The 20888-nt window shown below is 45.1% G+C and overlaps 1 protein-coding gene across 1 annotated transcript in view; it reads right to left on the reverse strand.

Moving 5' to 3' along the window:
* The window catches only part of TEP1 (telomerase associated protein 1), a gene marked incomplete at its 5' end in the record, with an annotated part of 37364 nt that extends 21434 nt beyond the window's left edge, over positions 1-15930 (reverse strand). Inside the window, 12 exons of the mRNA XM_079700607.1 lie at positions 291-459; positions 3430-3616; positions 3844-3934; positions 4379-4488; positions 8259-8416; positions 8631-8755; positions 10289-10363; positions 10655-10816; positions 11453-11614; positions 12377-12511; positions 12790-12972; positions 15364-15930. Coding sequence (XP_079556733.1) covers positions 291-459; positions 3430-3616; positions 3844-3934; positions 4379-4488; positions 8259-8416; positions 8631-8755; positions 10289-10363; positions 10655-10816; positions 11453-11614; positions 12377-12511; positions 12790-12972; positions 15364-15930 — 2124 coding nt within the window. The remainder of the gene's footprint in view (positions 1-290; positions 460-3429; positions 3617-3843; positions 3935-4378; positions 4489-8258; positions 8417-8630; positions 8756-10288; positions 10364-10654; positions 10817-11452; positions 11615-12376; positions 12512-12789; positions 12973-15363) is intronic.
* Between the last annotated feature and the right edge of the window lie 4958 nt (positions 15931-20888).

Here is a 20888-nt window from a genome sequence, read left to right on the forward strand (position 1 = left end):
ATTCAACACTGGGATGTAAGGAGGTGAAAGTGACACATATTTTGGTGACAGAAATTTAGAGAGTATTAAGGACCAGCCAAATGTGAAAGGTTAGTGCTATGATCCACGAACATGCTTGAGACCACATTCTAGGAATTATCCCTAGGAACCAAGGTCTGATACTGGGAAGCAAATGCATGTCATTTATTCTAGTTCTGAGTGTTTGCCTGGGAGAACCAGGTCTGGGAACAGGATGCCTCTCAGGATCTCCAGCATCCTACCAACATCACCCCATCTTTTTATTCTTTTACCCCTTGTGGGTTGCTCTTGGGAAGGATCCTGTCTGCATCAGCATCTGTCAGATAGACCAAGAGGGTGCGGCCTGGCAGTGGGGGCAGGCTGTGTTTGACGGAGAGGTTCACAGCTGTCTCCAGGGCCTGTCGATACCGAGCCAGCATCGCACGATCATATTTCCACTGTCTGCAGGCAGGAAAGAAACAGACAGGTGCTTCACTGTTTGCCACTTTGAGGCAGATGGGAAGATGAGAACTTGCCACTCAAGTATAAAGTCTTCACCCCCTCCACAGCCCATCTCCAATGTCAGTAGAGAAAACAGGGACAGAGCTTCCCTTGGCCCCCATTCTACAAGGTTATCCTAATCCATTCTCATGGCAGGAGAGAAGTCATCTGTAGACCCATTCTCTGAAATTGCTTGCCATGCTGACCACATCAATCCATACTTACTTCATGAGGCAAGATTTAGCTGCTACATATTTTTACACTGTAATTTAAAGAACACATGCTAACTTCTTACTCTAAAAAATGGCAATTAAAGGAGAAAGAATCGAACATTCATCCCACCTTTCCAAGACAATCTCTATTTCAAAGTAACTAAATAGCTTTAATGCATGAGGGAAGTTCTTTTTAGAGTTCCAGCTAATAAATATGGGAATGATAGAAAACCCCCATTCTGCAACTGCTAGTGAAACAATTGATTCGGGCATAGACTATCAAATGGATAAACCATTAACTTTACAGTGGAGAAATCAGGCTACCATAACCTAAAACCACTGATCAATCATCAACACTATGAGTGGGACCAGTAGGCTTCTGGTGCCTCCTGATCCTGTGTCCTACCAGGAGACAAAAATTCTGGTGGTCTTACTCATTGTGTACAAAGGATCACCTATGAAATATTCACGTAAGAAAAAAAGTTAAATCTGAATCTATTCAAGCTTTTAGAGTTAATGCCCAGGGTACACGAAATAGAGAAACAAGTGAGATGACACTGGAGAAGTAGACAAATCTAGAATATGGGACCTTCTGTGGGGCCCCCTGAACCTGATTTCCACAGCAAGTCAATGGCATGAAAACAATTAAAAGATTTTAAGAGATTTAAGTAAATCTGGGACTTCCCTCGTGGCACAGTGGTTAAGAATCCACCTGCCAATGCAGGGGACACAGGTTCGAGCCCTGGTCCGGGAAGATCCCACATGCCATAGAGCAACTAAACCCGTAAGTCACAACTACTGAGCCTGCGCTCTAGAGCCCACGAGCCACAACTACTGAGCCCACGAGCCACAACTACTGAAGCTCACGTGCCTAGAGCCCATGCTCTGCAACAAGAGAAGCCACCACAATGAGAAGCCCGTGCACTGCAACGAAGAGTAGCCCCCACTCGCCACAACTAGAGAAAGCCTGTGCGTGGCAACAAAGACCCAATGCAGCCAAAAATAAAATTAATTAATTAATTAATTTTTAAAAGATTTAAGTAAATCTTAATAACTATATGTAATGTGTGTATGTGTTGTTTGGATCCTGATTTGAATAAACCTGTGAAATGATACTTTTGAGACAACTGGGAAATTTGAATATAGACTAGGTAATAAATGATAATACCAAATGATAATATCAGTTCTGTTAGCTATATTAATGATTCTGATTATACAAGAAAATGTCTGTTTTAAGAGACACGTGAAATACGGAGGGGTGAAATAAGATGTATCATATTATTTGGCATTTGTTTTTTTAAAACATCTTCAAAAAAAAAAAGAAAAGAAGGGAAGAGAGTGATCAGGAAAGGAAGGCTGATAAAATCTAGATTTTCACTGAAAGTGGCTAACAGTTTCATGGGAGTCTATTATATTATTCTCATTACTTTTGTACACGTTTAAATTTTTTCATAGTTTTTTTTTTGTTTGTTTTTGCTGTACGCGAGCCTCTCACTGTTGTGGCCTCTCCCGTCACGGAGCACAGGCTCCGGACGCGCAGGCTCAGCGGCCATGGCTCACGGGCCCAGCCGCTCCGCGGCATGTGGGATCTTCCCGGACCGGGGCACAAACCCGTGTCCCCTGCATCGGCAGGCGGACTCTCAACCACTGCACCACCAGGGAAGCCCCATAGTTTTTTTAATCTAGAGAATCCAGCAGTCTCTACCAGTGCTATCCAGTAGAAATAAATTACAATTAATGAAATGAAATTAAATTGAAATTACACATGTAATGTAAGGTTTTCTAGCAGCCACATTTAAAAAAGTAGAAAGAAACAGGACACATTAATATTACATTTAATTTAGCCTTATATATATATATTTTTTTCACCTCAACATGTAATTAATACAAAAATTACAAATGAGATATTTTACATCCTTTTTCACACTGCCCCGAAATCTAGCACATCTCCGTTCCCATTAGCCACATTTCAAGTGCTCAATAGCCACCTGTGGCTAATGGCTAACAAACTGGCCAGCAAACACATCCTGTTTGGACTGCATCCTCAGCTTAATTCTTTAATGGCCCCATGTTCTGCCACTGATTCACTGATTCAGGTGAGTCCTGGCCACTGAGTCCTACTAGAAGGTTAGATGAGCCCTGCATTTGTTTTGAATGAAAATGAATGAAGATACTGTGGATGCATCTAAAAGGACAGAGTGCTGGGACTTCACCAAGCCTACAGAACAGGTTTTATGCCTGACTTTGAGTCTGCTTGATGATAACTATCCTTACATGTGTCAAAAGGAAAAGGAAAGTGAATGGGTCAGAAAATATACAGAGGAGAGAAACAAAAAGAAAAACAAACAGATATCACAGAGAAGAAAAAGAAAGGAAATGTGAACCAGAGCATAAGCAGAGAGGCACTATCATGTACTAATAGGAAGGGAAATGCTACACAGGCTCAAGGAGTCCACAGAAACCAATAAGGCAATCACAGATAATAGAGTGGAGGCCCAAACACAGATTTTGTTTCATGATCTCTCTACAGGACAATGTTAAAGACAAGGTTTGCTGTGCGAGAGAAGACTGAAAACAGGCAAGTCTCAGCCATTGGGATGACTGACAAGCATGTCATTGCAGAATAAAAGCTGGGGTTTCCAGATGACTCCCAAGCCCTTTCAGGGTGCCTCTTGTTGCCCACCCTTTGCTCCCAGATAGCACACACTCACACACACACCTGGCCTTGTGTATTTTCAGCTTCGTCCGCTTGAGCTGCTCATATATCACGGGGATCATCATTGCTGCCCGAAGTTCCCGACGACTTGGTTTGTTAAACTGACAGGAATAGGCATACTTCTTGCCATATCTTGTGTTTTTAATTATTATCCGCTTTATCAGTTTTGTGTTGGAAGGAAGTGGCAACTCTGGGTGGCGACAGGTAAGTATCTGAGTCAGGCAGCTTCTATTCCCTCATCTTGTCTTCCCATCATTGCCTGTCCTGAGTCCTGATCCTTTGGGCTGGCCAGTGTCTGACCTCTGCCCACCCCATACCCTGAGACTGGAAGGCAAGAGGCTGAAAATACCAGTGCTGCTGTCTCATCTATTCTCAGGCACGAGAGACAAACAGGAGTTGGAAGAAGAGAGATAATACCTTTCTTTTCGAGTTGAGCCTCAAAGTCATTGATGGAATCATGAGCATTAAGGAATCTGAATGGAAACTGCCGACTGTTGATCACTGACTTCTGCAAAGCAAGAGAGGGGTCATGAGCAGAGGACCAGGAAGCATGGGGAGCATCAGAGGCTCCAGGGACCAGGAAGATGAGATAACCACTCTATTAGATCTGTGGGAAGGTGAGGAAGACCAAAATGGATAATAGATAAAGGTGGAGAAGAATACAGAAAGATGTCATGTGAGAATACGAGGGAAGGAGAGGAAGTAACAGAAGGTTCCCTGTTTCTTTTATATCAGACTCCCTCTGAAGTTAGTTAAATCACAGAAATGATCTCAGAAAATAAAAAGGAAAGTTCTTATAGTCTATATTCTAAGGGATGATGAACCCCCAAACCTGTCTCCCTCAACCTATCTGAATCTCCATATCTGTTTACAGCCCATATGGAAATAGCTTGGTGGCTATGACCTTCCCCAGCCACTAGGAGAAGGCTGGCTCCCTGCCCTTCACACGTACAGCATGCTGGAGTCTCTGGAGCACAAGGCTGTGGTGGCGGGTGCTGATTCCAACTCGCAGCAGGTTGCGCAGATTCCGAAGCATGGCCATGAAGGGAAGCTTCCCACTGTCTACGGAAGGTAGGAGATAGGGTGAGAAAAGCAAACAAAGGATGAGTGAGAGAGGTCAGAGACCAGAGCCATGCAAAATGTTCAGGTTGGAGCAAATGAGGTACGAACATATGATCTATCCCACCCAAAATGTTTTAAAGGTCTGGAAAGATAACAACTGGGTTGCCTGAGCTTGGAGCAAAACCTAATCAACACTGTTTATGGGATTAGCTATTTCAATAAACAACTTAGGGTATCACTTTGTCTGCTGGCTCCAGCCCTGAGATTGGGCTCAACAGGCAAAATACATTCTCTAATCCACAGTAATGATTTCCAAAGTTTTTAGATGTCTAAAAGAAACTTCCTAGTGTAATCTTATAAATTATATACATGTAGTACAACCATTAGTTAATATTTCAAGGCAGGATATACATTTAAAGGTTCACCATTAACTGTGAGTGTAAATTGATATTTCAAATAGTCTTCTTGATAATTCTTAAGTTTTTTGGTCAATGTCTTGTATGAGCTGATTAAATAGTCATCATTTTTTATTTAAAGATAGGTGAGGGCTTCCCTGGTGAAGCAGTGGTTAAGAATCTGCCTGCCAATGCAGGGGACACGGGTTTGAGCCCTGGTCCGGGAAGATCCCACATGCCGCGGAGCAACTAAGCCCGTGTGCCACAACTACTGAGCCTGTGCTCTAGAGCCTGCGAGCCACAACTACTGAAGCCCATGCACCTAGAGCCCGTGCTCCGCAACAAGAGAAGCCACCACAATGAGAAGCCGCGCACCGCAATGAAGGGTAGCCCCCACTCACTGCAACTAGAGAAAGGCTGCGTGCAGCAACGAAGACCCAATGCAGCCAAAAATAAATATAAGTAAAATAAATAAATAAAATAAATTAAAATTTTTTTTAATAAATTTAAAAAAATAAAGATAGGTGAAAAAGGGACTTCCCTGGCGGTTCAGTGGTTAAGACTCTGCACTTCCACTGCTGGGGGCACGGGTTGGATTTCTGGTCAGGGAACTAAGATCCCGCATGCCACACGGTACGGCCAAAAAAGTTTTTTTAATTAAAAGAAAAATAAAATAAAGATAGGTGAGAAAGATTCGCCCTGAAGCAGAATTTCACTTCTGTCACTTTCTTATTGTTCACTTGTCCCTGTGATATTAGTATTACCTTCAAGTCATAGTTTCTTTTTTTTAAAATTATTTATTTATTTCTGGCTGCCTCGGGTCTTCATTGCTGCGTGTGAGCTTTCTCTAGTTGCAGCGAGCGGGGGCTGCTCTTCGTTGCGGTGCACGGGCTTCTCATTGCAGTGGCTTCTCTTGTTGCAGAGCAGGGGTTCTGGGCATGCGGGCTTCTGTAGTTGTGGCACGCGGGCTCAGTAGTTGTGGCTCACGGGCTCTAGAGTGCAGGCTCAGTAGTTGTGGCGCACAGGCTTAGTTGTGGCATGTGGGATCTTCCCAGACCAGGGACCGTACCTGTGTCCCCTGCATTGGCAGGCAGATTCTTATCCACTGCACACCAGGGAAGTCCCAAGTCATAGTTTCTTAATAATCTTTTTAAGGCTTATGTCAATTTTAGAGGGTTAGTTTGGTTAATACTGAATAATAATTCTAAATCCATTTACAATTCAGAGATAAGCTGCAGCAAGACTCATTATGCAGAAACCAAAAAAGAGTGAGGAGGGCTCCATCAATGCCCTTGTATTGTGGAACTCCTCCTCTTCCTCAAGAAGCCTCAACTATCATACATGACACATAACCATGTAACATGAACTAAGTGACTACAGGGGTTCAATCTGTATAGTAAACATTGGAAACATTCTTTCTTTTAGATAAAGGTCAACATAAATAGAAGGTGTGATATTTTTCCTGGCTACCACCCAGAGATGCATTCAGACTACATTACAGACCAGGCCTATTAGCCCCCACCCACATCCCAGGCACCAGCCCTACCATCAGCAGCTTTCATTGGGAAAGTGGTGGTACCTTTTTTAAAGTGATGTAAGTCTCATTTGAATTATAGCTAGAAAGCTTTAAGCCTGCTGGAAGTCCTGGGGTTCTCCAATCATAATACCTCTGATTTACAGACTGTGTAGAACAATTATGTTGTATATGCAATGTAAATGATGTGTGACAACTCATGAACTATTGCATCCTCTGTCAACTCATTAGTTTTGCTCAAATGTTGCTATGTATGAAAGATTTCTAGATCACTTTGATAAGAAATTAAGTTCAATATCATATTTATTGATACGATACTAGATGAATAAATGAATATTCATCCTACAGATTGAGAGATTCACTGATTTCATTCCAAATAATTCATTAATGAGTTGTTAATGAGCCTCTGGTTTCCAAAGAGGGATCTGTATATCTAATTATATTTTATATTTTATAGTTATATTTATTTATTTTCATATCTATATTTATATATGTTATATAGTTCCTAAAGTACATAATTGATTAGTACATGTATAAAAATTTTTTAAATATATATATACATATATTCTGGTGTATCCCAAAAATTGTTTCTGCAATAAATGATGCAGTGGTCTGGAGACCACTGGTTTAGATTATGGGCATTGGTCTCAACCAAGATAAATAGCAGTTTTAATTTTCAGAGGCAGAGGGAGGGAAGGGGAGATGATGCATACTAGAATCACCAACACATGCTGACTGCCATCCAGGCTCCTTTATCCTACTCTACCCAAAGTTGTATCAAACATTGCAGAATAAGTTGTCAAGCATGTGTGTGTATGTGTGTGTGTGTGTGTGTGTGTGTGTGTGTGTTTTAATTCCCATGTGATTCTGATACATACAGCACTAGTGACAACCCCAAAGTGGGAGGAACGATAAGCAGTTAAGCTTTTTGGGCTGCTCTGAGTACAACCTATAAATGGCAGCTTACAGAGCAATAAAAGCCAACTTGGGCTTCTGAAGCTCCAAAATATGAAGTCCACAAAACTCAAGCAGTCAAAAGGGCTACAGTCAGGTATTTTTCAACAGAAAGAAGTTGACTTCAAAGATGAAAGAGGACATAAAAGAAAAAATGGAATAGGAAGATCCTTCTATAGTTAAAAATAAACTAGCAAAAAAACAGACAGAAAGAGAAGACTGAAAGTAACTTGGTCTTCCCCATTTGAATTCTTTTTATCAGTGTGGGCAAATTACCTAAAACATCCATGTCCTAAAAAAATGGGTTTTGGGGTCTTCCCTGGTGGTGCAGTGGTTGAGAGTCCGCCCGCCGATGCAGGGGACACGGGTTCATGCCCTGGTCTGGGAAGATCCCACATGCCACGGAGCGGCTGGGCCCATGAGCCATAGCCACTGAGCCTGCACATCCAGAGCCTGTGCTCCGCAACGGGAGAGGCCACAACAGTGAGAGGCCCGCGTACCAAAAAAAAAAAAAGGGGGTTTTGGGGGAGATTCCAGTATGCCACGTACTAGTCCTACCTTGTTTGGATGAGTTACACAGATACTGACACAAGTGAAATAAGATAGAAGGTACCGCTTTTGTCATGTGTTGATAAAGGCTTGTGTATCACCTAACCACGTCTGGAATTATGACCTACCTATGATGCCAGTGCTACTCAAAGCAGGTGCCACTGTTCACTTTGGTGTGGTCAATGGCAGACCTGATAAATCCAATCATTTTCAGTGATGGAACTGCCAAGTAAGAGAATAACTGCACCATGCCATGGAAAGCTTCTAGTCAGGGTCCAAAATGTAGAGGCATGAATGAGGAAGAGAGGAAAGGAGTGTGACGGTCAAGGTTACTCTACCGATGAGTTCCTCCCAGACGGAAGCTTTGTTCCCCCACAAGCTCAGATCTTGCTCCCAGGTCTCTGGCTTAGCAAGCTTCATCCGCTTCCCAGCTCTGCTAGAATCCCAGGGCCCCGGGAGGCGACTTCGAGAAAAGGCCTGTAGGTTGGAGGGGTATCTGGAACAGAGGAGGAAAAACTTACGATTTCAAAGCCAGCTGAAAATAACTGAGAAAAGGAATGGTGAGTCAGTCAAAGCTAGTGAGTCACATTTAAGGCCAGGTCTGCCCAAACTAATGTTTCTGGGGTCCAACTACAGGGATTGGGGCCATGGGTGTTGAAGAATCAGGCCATTACCCAGATGGAGCATGTGCTCAGGGTGCATCTTCTCACCTGCAGCCCAGGAGGGCCTGGACAAGCTGTGCAGGCTCATGGATGTGCAGTCTCTGTACCAACTTCTTCAGGGTGAAACTTGGCTCATTCTTTTTCTCTGACACTGCACTGCAGGTTGCCTCAAACTGTGGAAATATCCGCAAGTCCCACAGGCGTCATTCAATCTATGACCATGGTCACTTTCTTCAGAAAACAAAAACCAAGACTATCCTATACCTACGGTAATTTCTTTCCCCAAAGTAGATTTGGGCAAAGAATAGGAATAGAGGGTAAAACTCTCCAACAGCAAGAGCTTCTGTGATGAACATAACAGAGTAGGTCTATGGGATCACCGTGTTTCATTTACACAAGGTTGAACTACCAATGGTTAACATGGGATGACTGGCTTGTGACAAGCAAGATGGGGCTTGAATAAACAGAAAACACCTTGCTCTTAGAGGGAGGGAGAGGGAAAAGCAGCTCTTATTTAAATCACTGAGACCTGGGGCTTCCCTGGTGACACAGTGGTTAAGAATGCGCCTGCCAATGCAGGGTACGTGGGTCCAAGCCCTGGTCCGGGAGGATCCCACATGCCGCACAGCAACGAAGCCTGTGCGCCACAACTACTGAGCCTGTGCTCTAGAGCCCGTGAGCCACAACTACTGAGCCCGTGCACTGCAACTACTGAAGCCCATGAGCCTAGAGCCCGTGCTCCGCAACAAGAGAAGCCACCGCAATGAGAAGCCCGCGTACCGCAACAGAGTAGCTCCCGCTCGCCGCAACTAGAGAAAGCCCACGCGCAGCACTGAAGACCCAACACAGCCATAAATAAATAAAATTTAAAATAAGTAAATAAATAAATCACTGAGATCTGGAGCGTGTAAATGCAGGCATCAGCACAATGTAAGCTGTGAGGAGTTTAAAAATGAAAGAAGCTGGCTTTCAGAATCTTCTGTGTTAGAAGAGCTAAGTTTGGGTTGTATTAATAGGATGAAGAGAAAAGACCAATGGACCAACTGAGGATGTGTTTTCTTGTAATACTAATATATTTTCCTAAAAAATCTATTTTAATGATGATGATGATGAAATCATCACTTACTCAGTGCCAGGTATTGTTAGAAATACTTCAAATACAGTAACTTATTTAATCCTCACAAAAACCCAATGAAGAAGGTACTGCTATTATCCCCATTTTATATATGAGGAAAATGAGGCAAGAAGGAGTAAGCCATTCAGCCAAGGTTCACAGAGCCAGCAACTGCTTTGGGGGGCAGGTGGGGAGATTCAAACCCAAATGGTCTGAATCCAGCTTCTATGCTCTTAACCACGAAGACCAGTGCCTTGTTATTAAAGTAAAAGAAAAAAACTTTGTTTGGTTTGTTTTTAAAACTTCCTATGGAAGGTGGATATTTCATAATGTTTTTAACTCAGTTATTCAGCTGGATGTGCCATCTGTCAGTAAAGAATGACACCAAGGAGAGCAAAATGGAAATAAAAGGAGCCTTTCCCGGGGCTCTCAAAACCCCATAATCACAGCTGAGAATTATCCGGGTAGGACATTGGCATGTGCCTACCATACCCACTACTAGTATTTCTGGACCAAATGGAATTCCATTTCTAAATATTAGTTGAGAAAAGACTGTACGTGTATGTTTAGAACCCCAGAACAAGGCACTCACCATCCTCTGTTCATCTTGAAGAGGCCGAATGAACTTTGGCAAGTATTTCTGTGTCTCAGAAAATGTATGCTCCTTCTGTAGGGACAGGACAAGCCATTTCAAAAGGGGAAGTGGAGGTTGTCCCTAGAGAGACCCATTCCAATAGCCCCGAAGGCCCATCTCTACCACAAAGGAAACTGGCTGGGAAAGAGGCAGGCCCTGCCCTCTCTGCCCTCTGAGCTCTACCCAGCTCGTCTGCATTTCTCTGTCCCTGGTGGTAGAAACATGTCAGCTGTTTAAGGAGGTCAGCGTGTTCCCTCATCCCTCTCACTTTCCAGGGGAAAAGGGCCTAGGCTGTGAATGACCAGGGTTGAGGCAGGGACTGACCGGAGGGCGGGGTGGCCGGCGGGGGTGCCTCTTGGCCCGGTGCTTCCGAGGGTTATACTTAGCCAGCTGGTACTCATCAAACTGGGCAAATTTGTCCGTCATCGCAGCACGCAGGCAGGCAGGCAGGGGCACCAGCCTGTCCTCCTCTTCTCCAGTCAGGTGCTGTCAGAGAGACGAGAAACCCTCAGGAGCGAGACCCTCCAAAACAAAATGAGAGCACTTCATGGGGTTAAGTGACAGCACAGGATAGGAAGTCCCCAGCCCCAGCTCTACAACAACAGTTTCTGTGGTCCTGGACCTGAGGGCAGACTTTTCAGATTCTTATTCTCTTCACTGTAAACATGAGGTCCGGAATAACACCAAGTTTTCTCAAACTCAGTCCAGCCCTTCTCAATCATATTCTCCCTGTTGGGCAACCCAGCCTGGTACCAGGAGAAGCTGTCCTGTCTGGGCACCGGGGTTGAGGACAGCTGAGGGCAGGCCAAAGTGTCTGAGAATTTTCTCCACAGATGCAGTGAGCAAAGGAGAGGGAACCAAGTGAGGGTCAAAAGTCAGGAAACTGGGATTCCCTGGTGGCACAGTGGTTGAGAGTCCACTTGCCGATGCAGGGGACACGGGTTCGTGACCTGGTCTGGGAGGATCCCACATGCCGCGGAGCGGCTGGGCCCGTGAGCCATGGCCGCTGAGCCTGCGCATCCGGAGCCTGTGCTCCGCAACGGAAGAGGCCACAACAGTGAGAGGCCCGCGTACCGCAAAAAAAAAAAAAAAAAAAAAAAGTCAGGGAACTGAATGCCATACCTGGTAGAACCTGGCTACCTGGATCCAATCAGAAGGCAGCCGGACAATGGCACAGAAATATCGTCGCAGGTAGGGGCGGCAGACTGGCAAGAAGGCAGCAATGGCCAAGACTTTGTTGGCCACATCCCGGACATTCAGCTGCTGCCTGGCGTACAGAGATGCCTAGGGCACAGGGTAGGGAGTGCTGGCCTCTCAGCCACTTCTGCACAGCACCATGCCCTACACTAATTTGCTTATCTAATCTGCCTGCATAAAACCTTTCCTGAGCCCTCCATATTGTCTGTAAATATAAAATCCAAGCCTCTTGGCTTGGCATTCTACATCTTCCATGATCTAGCCCTTATTCACCAGTCTTCTCCTAAGTCTACTTATCCCAATTTAAGGGCCTTGAACCTTGTCCTTTCCCGCTTTGGAAGACCTCCCACCATCAATGTCTATCAAAAACTTACCCAGGGTTCAAATTGCTGATTTATCCTGCCATCTTCCAAAGCTTCATAGGAAACATTTTCCCTCTCTTTTCTGCTTCTGAAACATTCACTATCTACTACTCCATTTGCATTTATATAATATTTGGGATAATTTTTGCTTCGCTAATAATACCATTAATAATACCAATCCCTAAGAGCCAGGTCCAAGTTTCGTTTTATCTGTTGGTATAACCCTCAAGGCCTAGCATTGTGTACTTAGCCTGTGTACCTACTAAATAAACAAACCCTAGGATACTCTTTCTCAATCCTATCTTCCCCCACTCCTCAGAGAACCCTAGGGACTGGGCCTCAGGCTCACCCAGAGATCCTACTACCTTCCTAAGTAAAGTTCCTTCAGCCCCTAGTATAAAGCTGCTCACCATCCCCCTCACACACCATAACCAAATTCCCTTCCTCCTAACTTCCCACTCCCAGCCCCTCTTTCATGTCACAATACCTTGAGTATAAATTCAGGCTCCAAGGGGGCAAGTTCACTACAGACTTTGAGGAGGAAAGCCTGGGTAGAGTAAGCTGCATCATTTGTGTTTACATTTGACACCAGAGTAGAGCACAGAAAGCTCATTAGAACCATCTGGGAATTGGGAAAGAGAGGGAAGAAAGGAGAAAAGAGGTAATAAGGACCAACTTAAGCATCCACTCAGGCCAACTTCCAAAGACAGAGAGAATGAACCCAGATTCAGGAAGATGTCTGTCCGGCTGAGAGGTCAGAAAAGGGGATTAGGAAGTTAAGAAACCAGAGTTCCTTCCCCTTCTCTCTGTGGAGGGGATCAGCCTTTGGTGACCACTCCACCCAACTTCCCTAGGCCCTCCCCTCCACCATCAACCTCTCCCAGGCTCTGGAACTTTTACCTTTTTTTCCTGAAGGGCCTGGTCAGCAGGCTCAGGACGGGATTCCGAGTCCCCAGGGGTGAGCTTCAGGGTCAGCTCCTCCACTTTCTCCTCCTCTCCCAAACTTAGACTATAAAAAGGCATTTGAGCCTCTGCCCATTCCTTGTCTTCTGGCTCTTTCTCTCCAGAAGAAGACCATCGACCCTGGGGATAGTGACAGCTATTAATCCCGGCACTCACCCACGGCCCCTCATACAAGAGAGAGATCTGAAAGCAGCATCCAGGGCTAGGAAGAGTCCACATCTACCTTCTAGCACCTGAACTCTTCTCCCCTCACACCCCAGCATGGATCTGCCCAGTCTGACAAGAGTGATCTCTCAGTATCACACACACGCTCTTTCCCAAATCAACATTCTGAGCCTTTGCTCAGATGCTTCATGATCTTCCAGCTTCTTTCATCTCCTTATGGATGTCACAGCCTAGGAGCCTGGGGCCCTTCACAACACACCTCCCAAGAGGCTATTAAGGTATTTTAGAGTCAGAAGAAAAAGGGCCAAGTCCCAGATCAATCGCCCAGCAATCGTGAGCTTACCCTCTGAGCCTCGGCTTCCTCATTCCCTGCCACCTACCTGATGGGGCTGTTACAAGATTAAATGGGGTCATGTATGTATGACTCTTTGCAAATTGCAAAGCCCTAAATAAATGTAAGATGGCAGTAGCTGTAATCCTGACAATGACCCTATGACGTGGATTTTCACTGATCTCATCTTAAAGGTGAGGAAATTAAAGCTTCAAAAGGTTAAGAGTCTTTGGGTAGTATAGTTATTTTCACAGTATTGATTCTTCCAATCCAAGAACATGGCATGTCTCTCCATCTGTTCGTGCTGTCTCATTTCTTTCATCAGTATCCTATAGTTAGATTCTGAGTACAGGTCTTTTGTCTCCTTAGGTAGGTTTATTCCTATGTATTTTATTCTTTTTGTTGCAATGGTAAATGAGACTGTTTCCCTAATTTCTCCTTCTGATCTTTCATTGTTAGTGTATAGGAATGCAAGAGATTTCTGTGTATTAATTTTGCATCCTGTGACTTTACCAAATTCACTGATAAGCTCTAGTAGTTTTCTGGTGGCCTCTTTAGGATTTTCTATGTATAGTATCATGTCATCTGCCAACAGTGACAGTTTTACTTCTTCTTTTCCAATCTGGATTCCTTTTATTTCTTTTTCTTCTCTGACTGCCATGGCTAGGACTTGCAAAACTACGTTGAATAACAGTGGCAACAGTGGACCACTCTGGAGAAGATGTGGAGAAAAGGGAACCCTCCTACACTGTTGGTGGGAATGTAAATTGATACAGCCACTATGGAAAACAGGAAACTAAAAAATATTAATAGAACTACCATATGACCCAGCAATCCCACTCCTGGGCATATACCCAGAGAAAACCACAATTCAAAAAGATACACGCACCCTAATGTTCATTGCAGCACTATTTACAATAGCCAGGACATGGAAGCAACCAAAATGTCCATCAAAAGAGGAATGGATAAAGAAGATGTGTTACATATATACAATAGAATATTACTCAGGCATAAAAAGGAAAAAAATAGTGCCATTTGCAGAGACACGGACAGACCTAGAGACTGTCATACAGAGGTAAGTAAGTCAGAAAGAGAAAACCAAATATCGTGTGGTGTCGCTAATGTGTGGAATCTAGAAGGATGGTACAGATGAACTTATTTGCGAGCCAGAGGTAGAGACAGAGATGTGGAGAACAGACTTGTGGATGCCAGAGAGGGGGAAGGGGAGGTGGGATGAACTGGGAGATTGGGATTGACATATATACACTACTATGTATAAAATAGATGACTAATGAGAACCTACTGTACAGCACAGGGAACTCTACTCAATATTCTGTGGTGACCTAAATGGGAAGGAAATCTAAAAAAGAGGGGATGTGTATATACGTGTAACTGGTTCACTCTGTTGTACAGCAGAGGCTAACACAACATCGTGGAGCAACTATACTCCAATAAAAATTAATTTAGAAAAAAAAAAGGTTAAGAGTCTTGCCCAAGGTTGAGTGGCTTATAATTGGCAAAACTGGTAGAGGGCTCAGATTTGCCTTTCCCTCAGTCCAAATCTCAAGTCTACATAGAAGGAATGTGTGTTTGTCTACCGATCCTGACCTGTATACTAAACGTGCTTATATAGATGTGTACAAGTGGACGTGTGTCTGCACATGCCCACACAGGGAAGTGGTACTGTAGTTGTTTCTCATGCCTTGTAAGATCTCAAAAGCACTTGATTGACTCTGCTACTGCAATAGTATATCGGCTCTCCTCCCGAGCAGAGGCTTTCCAAGGACAAAGCCTACTTATGCTCTATTGTCCATAATCTCTGCACTAGATAAGCAATAAGAGTAATGATGCTCATGAAGACAGCCCTCAGGTAAAAGAAGCCTCAGGAAGAGGCTCTGAGGAAAGAAGGCACACAGACACAGAGCAGCACAGAGGGACACTGTGGCACTGAAAGCTAGTGACTAGACATTCTAACAGACATGGCTGCAGTGAAGACAACTGTTTGGAGCTATTACCAAAGCTGCTTCCTGAGCTCTCTCTGTGGCAGAGATGGTTTTCAAGATGCTGGGGCAGGTCAGAAGGCCTGGACCCTCAGAGAAGCACTGAGCCCTTGAGGCTGGAGGCTCAGAGAGCAGGTGGTTGCTGGCACTCAGGCTGCACAGGTCAGATTGCACCATGTGAGGTATCTGGAGACTCTGGGTTAAGGGGCTGGTGGACACAGTGCTCTTCAGAGTGGGGAGTGTGGCCAGGCACTGGTTCTCCAAGGAGAGGATGTCTGAGTGGGTAGACACATGCCCATGTGGTTTCTCCAAGGTCTTCAGGTCAGGAAGTGTGGCCAGGCACCGGTTCTCCAAGGAGAGGATGTCTGAGTGGGTAGACACATGCCCATGTGGTTTCTCCAAGGTCTTCAGGTCAGGAAGTGTGGCCAGGCACCGGTTCTCCAAGGAGAGGATGTCTGAGTGGGTAGACACATGCCCATGTGGTTTCTCCAAGGTCTTCAGGTCAGGAAGTGTGGCCAGGCACCGGTTCTCCAAGGAGAGAATGTCCAGGTGGGTAGACACACGCCCATGGAGTTTCTCCATGGCTGGAGCCCAACCAGTATATGCCTAGAAGGACAGAAAGACAGGTAATGAGCAGCTGGCTGTATTGGGAGTGCATGCGTACTGGGTGGGACTAAATCTTTCCCATAGTCCTCCTGGTAATGCCAGTGACCTGAAGGCAGAAAACAACCAATATTTGTTTTTCCAGGACTGGGCTCATTCCAAGGATGTATACAGGGAGTATTCTAAGGGAAAGGAGTACGGAAAAGGTGAGGTAGAAGCTTAAGAGTAAGGAAGTTTAAAAAACAAAAAAAGGGACTTCCCTGGTGGTCCAGTGGGTAAGACTCCGCGCTCCCAATGCAGGGGGCCTGGGTTCCACCCCTGGTTGGGGAACTAGATCCCGCATTCATGCCACAACTAAGAGTTCGCATGCCACAACTAAGAGTTCGCATGCTGCAACTAAGAGTCCGCATGCTGCAACTAAAAGATTCTGCATGCCGTGACGAAGACCTGGCCCAGACGTACATACATACATACATATATAAATAAATAAAAAGTAAGAGCTGGAGAGGAAAGGAACATGTCTTCACATGAAGGGGTAAAGGAGACCCCCCAGGGCTATCAGTATGATCCCAACTTAGCACAGGAGCCATACTCGTAATCTGGACTCTGGATTCTTAGCTCCAGAGAAACAAACATTTTGATCAAGTTGTCTATACTCACCACCTCACCTTCCTTGCCTCCTACTCACTCTTAAGCAACTAAATGGGATTCTTTTTCCACTATTCCTCCAAGGCTGTCCTCTCAGGTAACTAACGGAATTCTTCTTACTATAAGAATAGACATATCTTGGAGCTTATTTTACTTCATCTCTCAAGTGGAATATGACCCTGTGATCACTGTCTCACTGAAACTCTCTCCCTTTGACTTCCACAGTGCTGTCCCGGTTTTCCTCTTACAACCCTTATCACACCTTCTTGGGGGGTTCTTTCTCTGCTCTTCCTTGAATGTTGATGCTGCTTAGAGTTCTTTTCTAACGCTTCTATATACTTTCCCAGGGTGGTCTCACCTACTCTGTTGCTCCACGTAACACTGCTATGCTGGCAACTCACATATTTATTCCTTGACCTAGATCTCATCTGAGCTTCATACTCATTTATCCATTCCCCTGTTGGATATCTCCCCTTGGATGACTCAAAGGTACCCAAAACTCCATAGATCCCAAATGTATCATCTTTCTACCTCTCCTCCAAATCCATTCCCCCTCATTGCCCCCTATGCTTACAAGGGTTTGGTATAAAATAGGCTTGAGTTTGAATCCTGATGGGACCTTGGGCTAGTTCCTTAAACTCTCTGTGCCACAGTTTCATCACCTACAAAACTGAAATAAATGCCTACCTCATAGAGTTGTATAGGAATAAATAAGAAAAAAATATATCAAGCACTTAGAGTTAGTAAGTGTGCAATAAGTGGAAGCTATTATTATTTATTATTATCATCCAATAAATTACCAAATCCTATTGATTCTACTCCCTGAATGTCTCCCAGATCTATCCAATCCTCTCTGTTCTGCCTGCCACCGTCATCGCTGAAACCCTCCAATCCACGTGGCACACAGTATGTAGATCTGCCTAAAGGAGCTCCCAATACATACCCCAGCCACCATTTACAACACCTTGTTTATTTCATCATAATAAAAATTTATCTTGTTAGCCCATTTGCCTACTTGTTCATGGTTTCTCCTTAATAAAATAAAACTCCCTGAGGGTCAGGCCTCCTGTGTCTTGTTCATCTCTGCATGCCCAGCATCACACACATAACCTGGCTTTTGATCTCCCAGCCTCACCTCTTACTGCTACTCCCATCTAACGTTAAGCTTGAACCACAGAAACTGTTTTCAGCTTATGAATTGCCAAGGTATCTCTTGACTCTGGACTTCGCATAGGCAGAGGCCTAGAAGATTCTTCCTTCTACCAAGACCATCCCCCTTCCCCAGCCCCTCCTTTACTAGGCCAAATTCTACTTCCCTCTCACTCTGAAGGCCTCAGTTTAATAGTCAGTTCCTCCAAGGAGCCTCAGGTGGCACCCAGCCCCCAGTCTGGTACAGGTGGTCCTTCTATGTTCCCACACTGTACTTCCTCTAGCATAGAACACATCCTCTATATTGTAATTGCCTGGTCATTTGTCTTTCATCCCCCCAGACTATAAGTTCCTGAGCTCTTTAGCCTTGTTCACCATTGTTGCAACAATGTCTAGTCAGTGGGATTCATAAGCTTTTGAGAATCTGGTGAAAGCCATGGAGCTTTTTCACAGGAAAACATGAGTATATACTACTTTGCATTCAATTTTCAGGGAGTCCACCCACGGATCTCCTAGAATCTCCATTAATTACAAGTTGAGAAACTCTGCCTGAGAGGATGCTTGAATTTATATCATTAGGAATGTACATACTCTCTTATTTGGACAAATGCTTATCTCCTATTTACATTTATGTATTTTAGGAATAAGTATGTTGTTAAGTCAATTGCTTAATCCTTAATATGCAAGAGCTTATGGACAGGAATGTAGAATACTTCCAAGAAGACTTGAATGGACTGACAATCCAGAACCAGAAAGGACAATGGATATCTCACTGGACATAAGTGCAGGCAAATTGCATCAAGAATGATGGCCTATATAGGCTTGTACATTTCCCTCATGTCTTTGCACTATACAAGCCCCCAGCGAAAGGACTGGGGAATCTCAGAATCGACTCAAGATTTTCAAAAGAAGAAGTCTCATAACAAAAATTAAGTTAACAGGGCTTCTCTGGTGGTGGAGAGGTTAAGGATCTGCCTGCCAATGCAGGGAACACGGGTTCAAGCCCTGGTCTGGGAAGATCCCACGTGCCACGGAGCAACTAAGCCCGTGTGCCACAACTACTGAAGCCCGTGTGCCTAGAGCCCATGCTCCGCAACAAGAGAAGCCACTGCAAGGAGAAGCCCATGCACCGCAACGAAGAGTAGCCCCACAACGAAGAGTAGCCCCCGCTCGCCGCAACTAGAGAAAGCCCTCGTGCAGCAACAAAGATCCAACTCAGCCAAAAATAAATAAATTAAAAAAAATTAAGTTAACAGAAATATAGTTACATGTTTTTCACACCCTGGTGTTTGTGAAGGGAGATTCAGCTGACCTACAAATGAAAAGTAAAAGTCTCTACAAATTAAAGGTTAAAAATCCCCATCTCTAATTCCATTCTCCAGGGATAACCACTGCTAAGTTCTATATGAAGAGTTTCAGACACTTTCTATGCATATACAAATATCTGTATAGGTCTCTACCTTCCCTTCCCCCATATCCACCACCACCCCCCTTTTTGTTTTGTTTTGTTTTGTTTTACACAAAGAGGATCATACTTTAGACACTATGCTGCACTTAGTATGCCTTGGAGACCTTGCCGTGTTAACACATTAATAGCCACCATACTTTTAAGTTGGCTGTGTGACAGCCTACGCTTAAGCACAGCCTGGGTTCCCGTCCCAAGGAGCACACAGCGCAAGGAAGAGCGACCCATTCTCACTTGGTCTCTTCCACCTTCTTCCTGTGCCCTTCTATCCCCCGGCCCTCCCTTTCCCTCATCCTTCCCACTCCCCCTTTCACACACCACACCCGCTCCCGGAGCTGCCGGAGGAGCAGGGCCGAGGCACACCCCTCCCGGCGCCCGCCCAGCGGAGTCCCGGGAGGTCACTACCTGGCCGCGCTAGGCCCTTCCCACCGGCCCCAGCGGTCGAGCTCACGCCTAGACCCGGGGCTAGGGCCAGCTGCTGCCGGCGCTCGACCGTCCCCGGAGCCACGCGGGCCTGAAGCAGCTGGCTGTCACGCGGGGCCGCTCGGTCCTCGGCAGCAGGAAAAGGACCGCGGGCTCTCGGCTCCGCGGGTGGGTAGAGTGGAAGCCGGGGGTGGAGCCGGGCGGGGAGCGGGGAGGAGACAGCGCGCCGCCGCAGACGCGGGGCGGGGCGGTCGCGGCCCGCGGGGAGGAGAGATGCGCGGCTGGCGATGCAACTGCTGAGAGGGTATTGCAGCCTTTTCTGGGGCCAGTGGTTAGTCCCACTCCCTCCCGCCGCCTTTCCCCCCTCTCCCCCCTTCCTCGTCCTCTTTTCTCCTGTCCCTCAGGTTTCCTCCTCTACCAAATTCCGCTCTTTTGTTAAATTTCCTCTCTTTTGTAATATCTTCCGACACCATTTCTTGAAAAAGATTTTGGCATGTTCGCTGCCGATCTGGACACCTTTTGTCCTGGTATCAAATAGTATAGTGGGACTCTTAATTCATGCGAAAGTTACTTGGTGAAAATAGAAATAAAAGGAGACGGAAAGTCTAAAGCAACGGCCTGTAACCGGGTGTAGATATCAAATAATTAAGGTAGAGTGAACTAAGAGCAGCTTATGTCCATCTGGGATAGGTCCCTGGACAAAGAATTTTTTGGAGCCATCCTGAATGGCTAATGCGGAACTGTTTTCAGAAAGTGGGACCAGGCTCAGGAAAGGGACAAGTGACCTTTCGGATGGTAATGCTCGTGCTGTTTCATAAAGAGCAGGGCCAAACAGATATTAGCAGGAGAAACATGCTTACCTCATGTAAGATAGATTATCTGTCTTCTGGAAAATATCCCTTTCCTAAGGGTAGCGGGTACCCTTGCATTCTCAGGTAACAACTGAAGCTTCAGCTCAGAATCAGGGGCATCCTTTATTCTCAATTTGTTAAGCCAAATCCCACCTAACTTCCTTAGATGCCTCTCTTACCACCTACCCCATTAGTCCCTACACTCTTTTTATAAGAAATATTTTTCTGTCCCCTTTATTATCCTGAACTACAACTTATAAATAATGTATTTTAGCATCACACTGGTGGTACAGGAAGAGTAGCAACTGGTGACCATTGCTTCCTGGTTGACTAGGAGGATCTAGAGTTTCCTTTCTGGTTAGCTGCAAGAGCAAAGAAATTCAAAGCCAGCACATTGGAAC

Source organism: Hyperoodon ampullatus, assembly GCF_949752795.1.
Source record: "Hyperoodon ampullatus genome assembly, chromosome: 3".
Lineage (NCBI taxonomy): Eukaryota > Metazoa > Chordata > Mammalia > Artiodactyla > Ziphiidae > Hyperoodon > Hyperoodon ampullatus.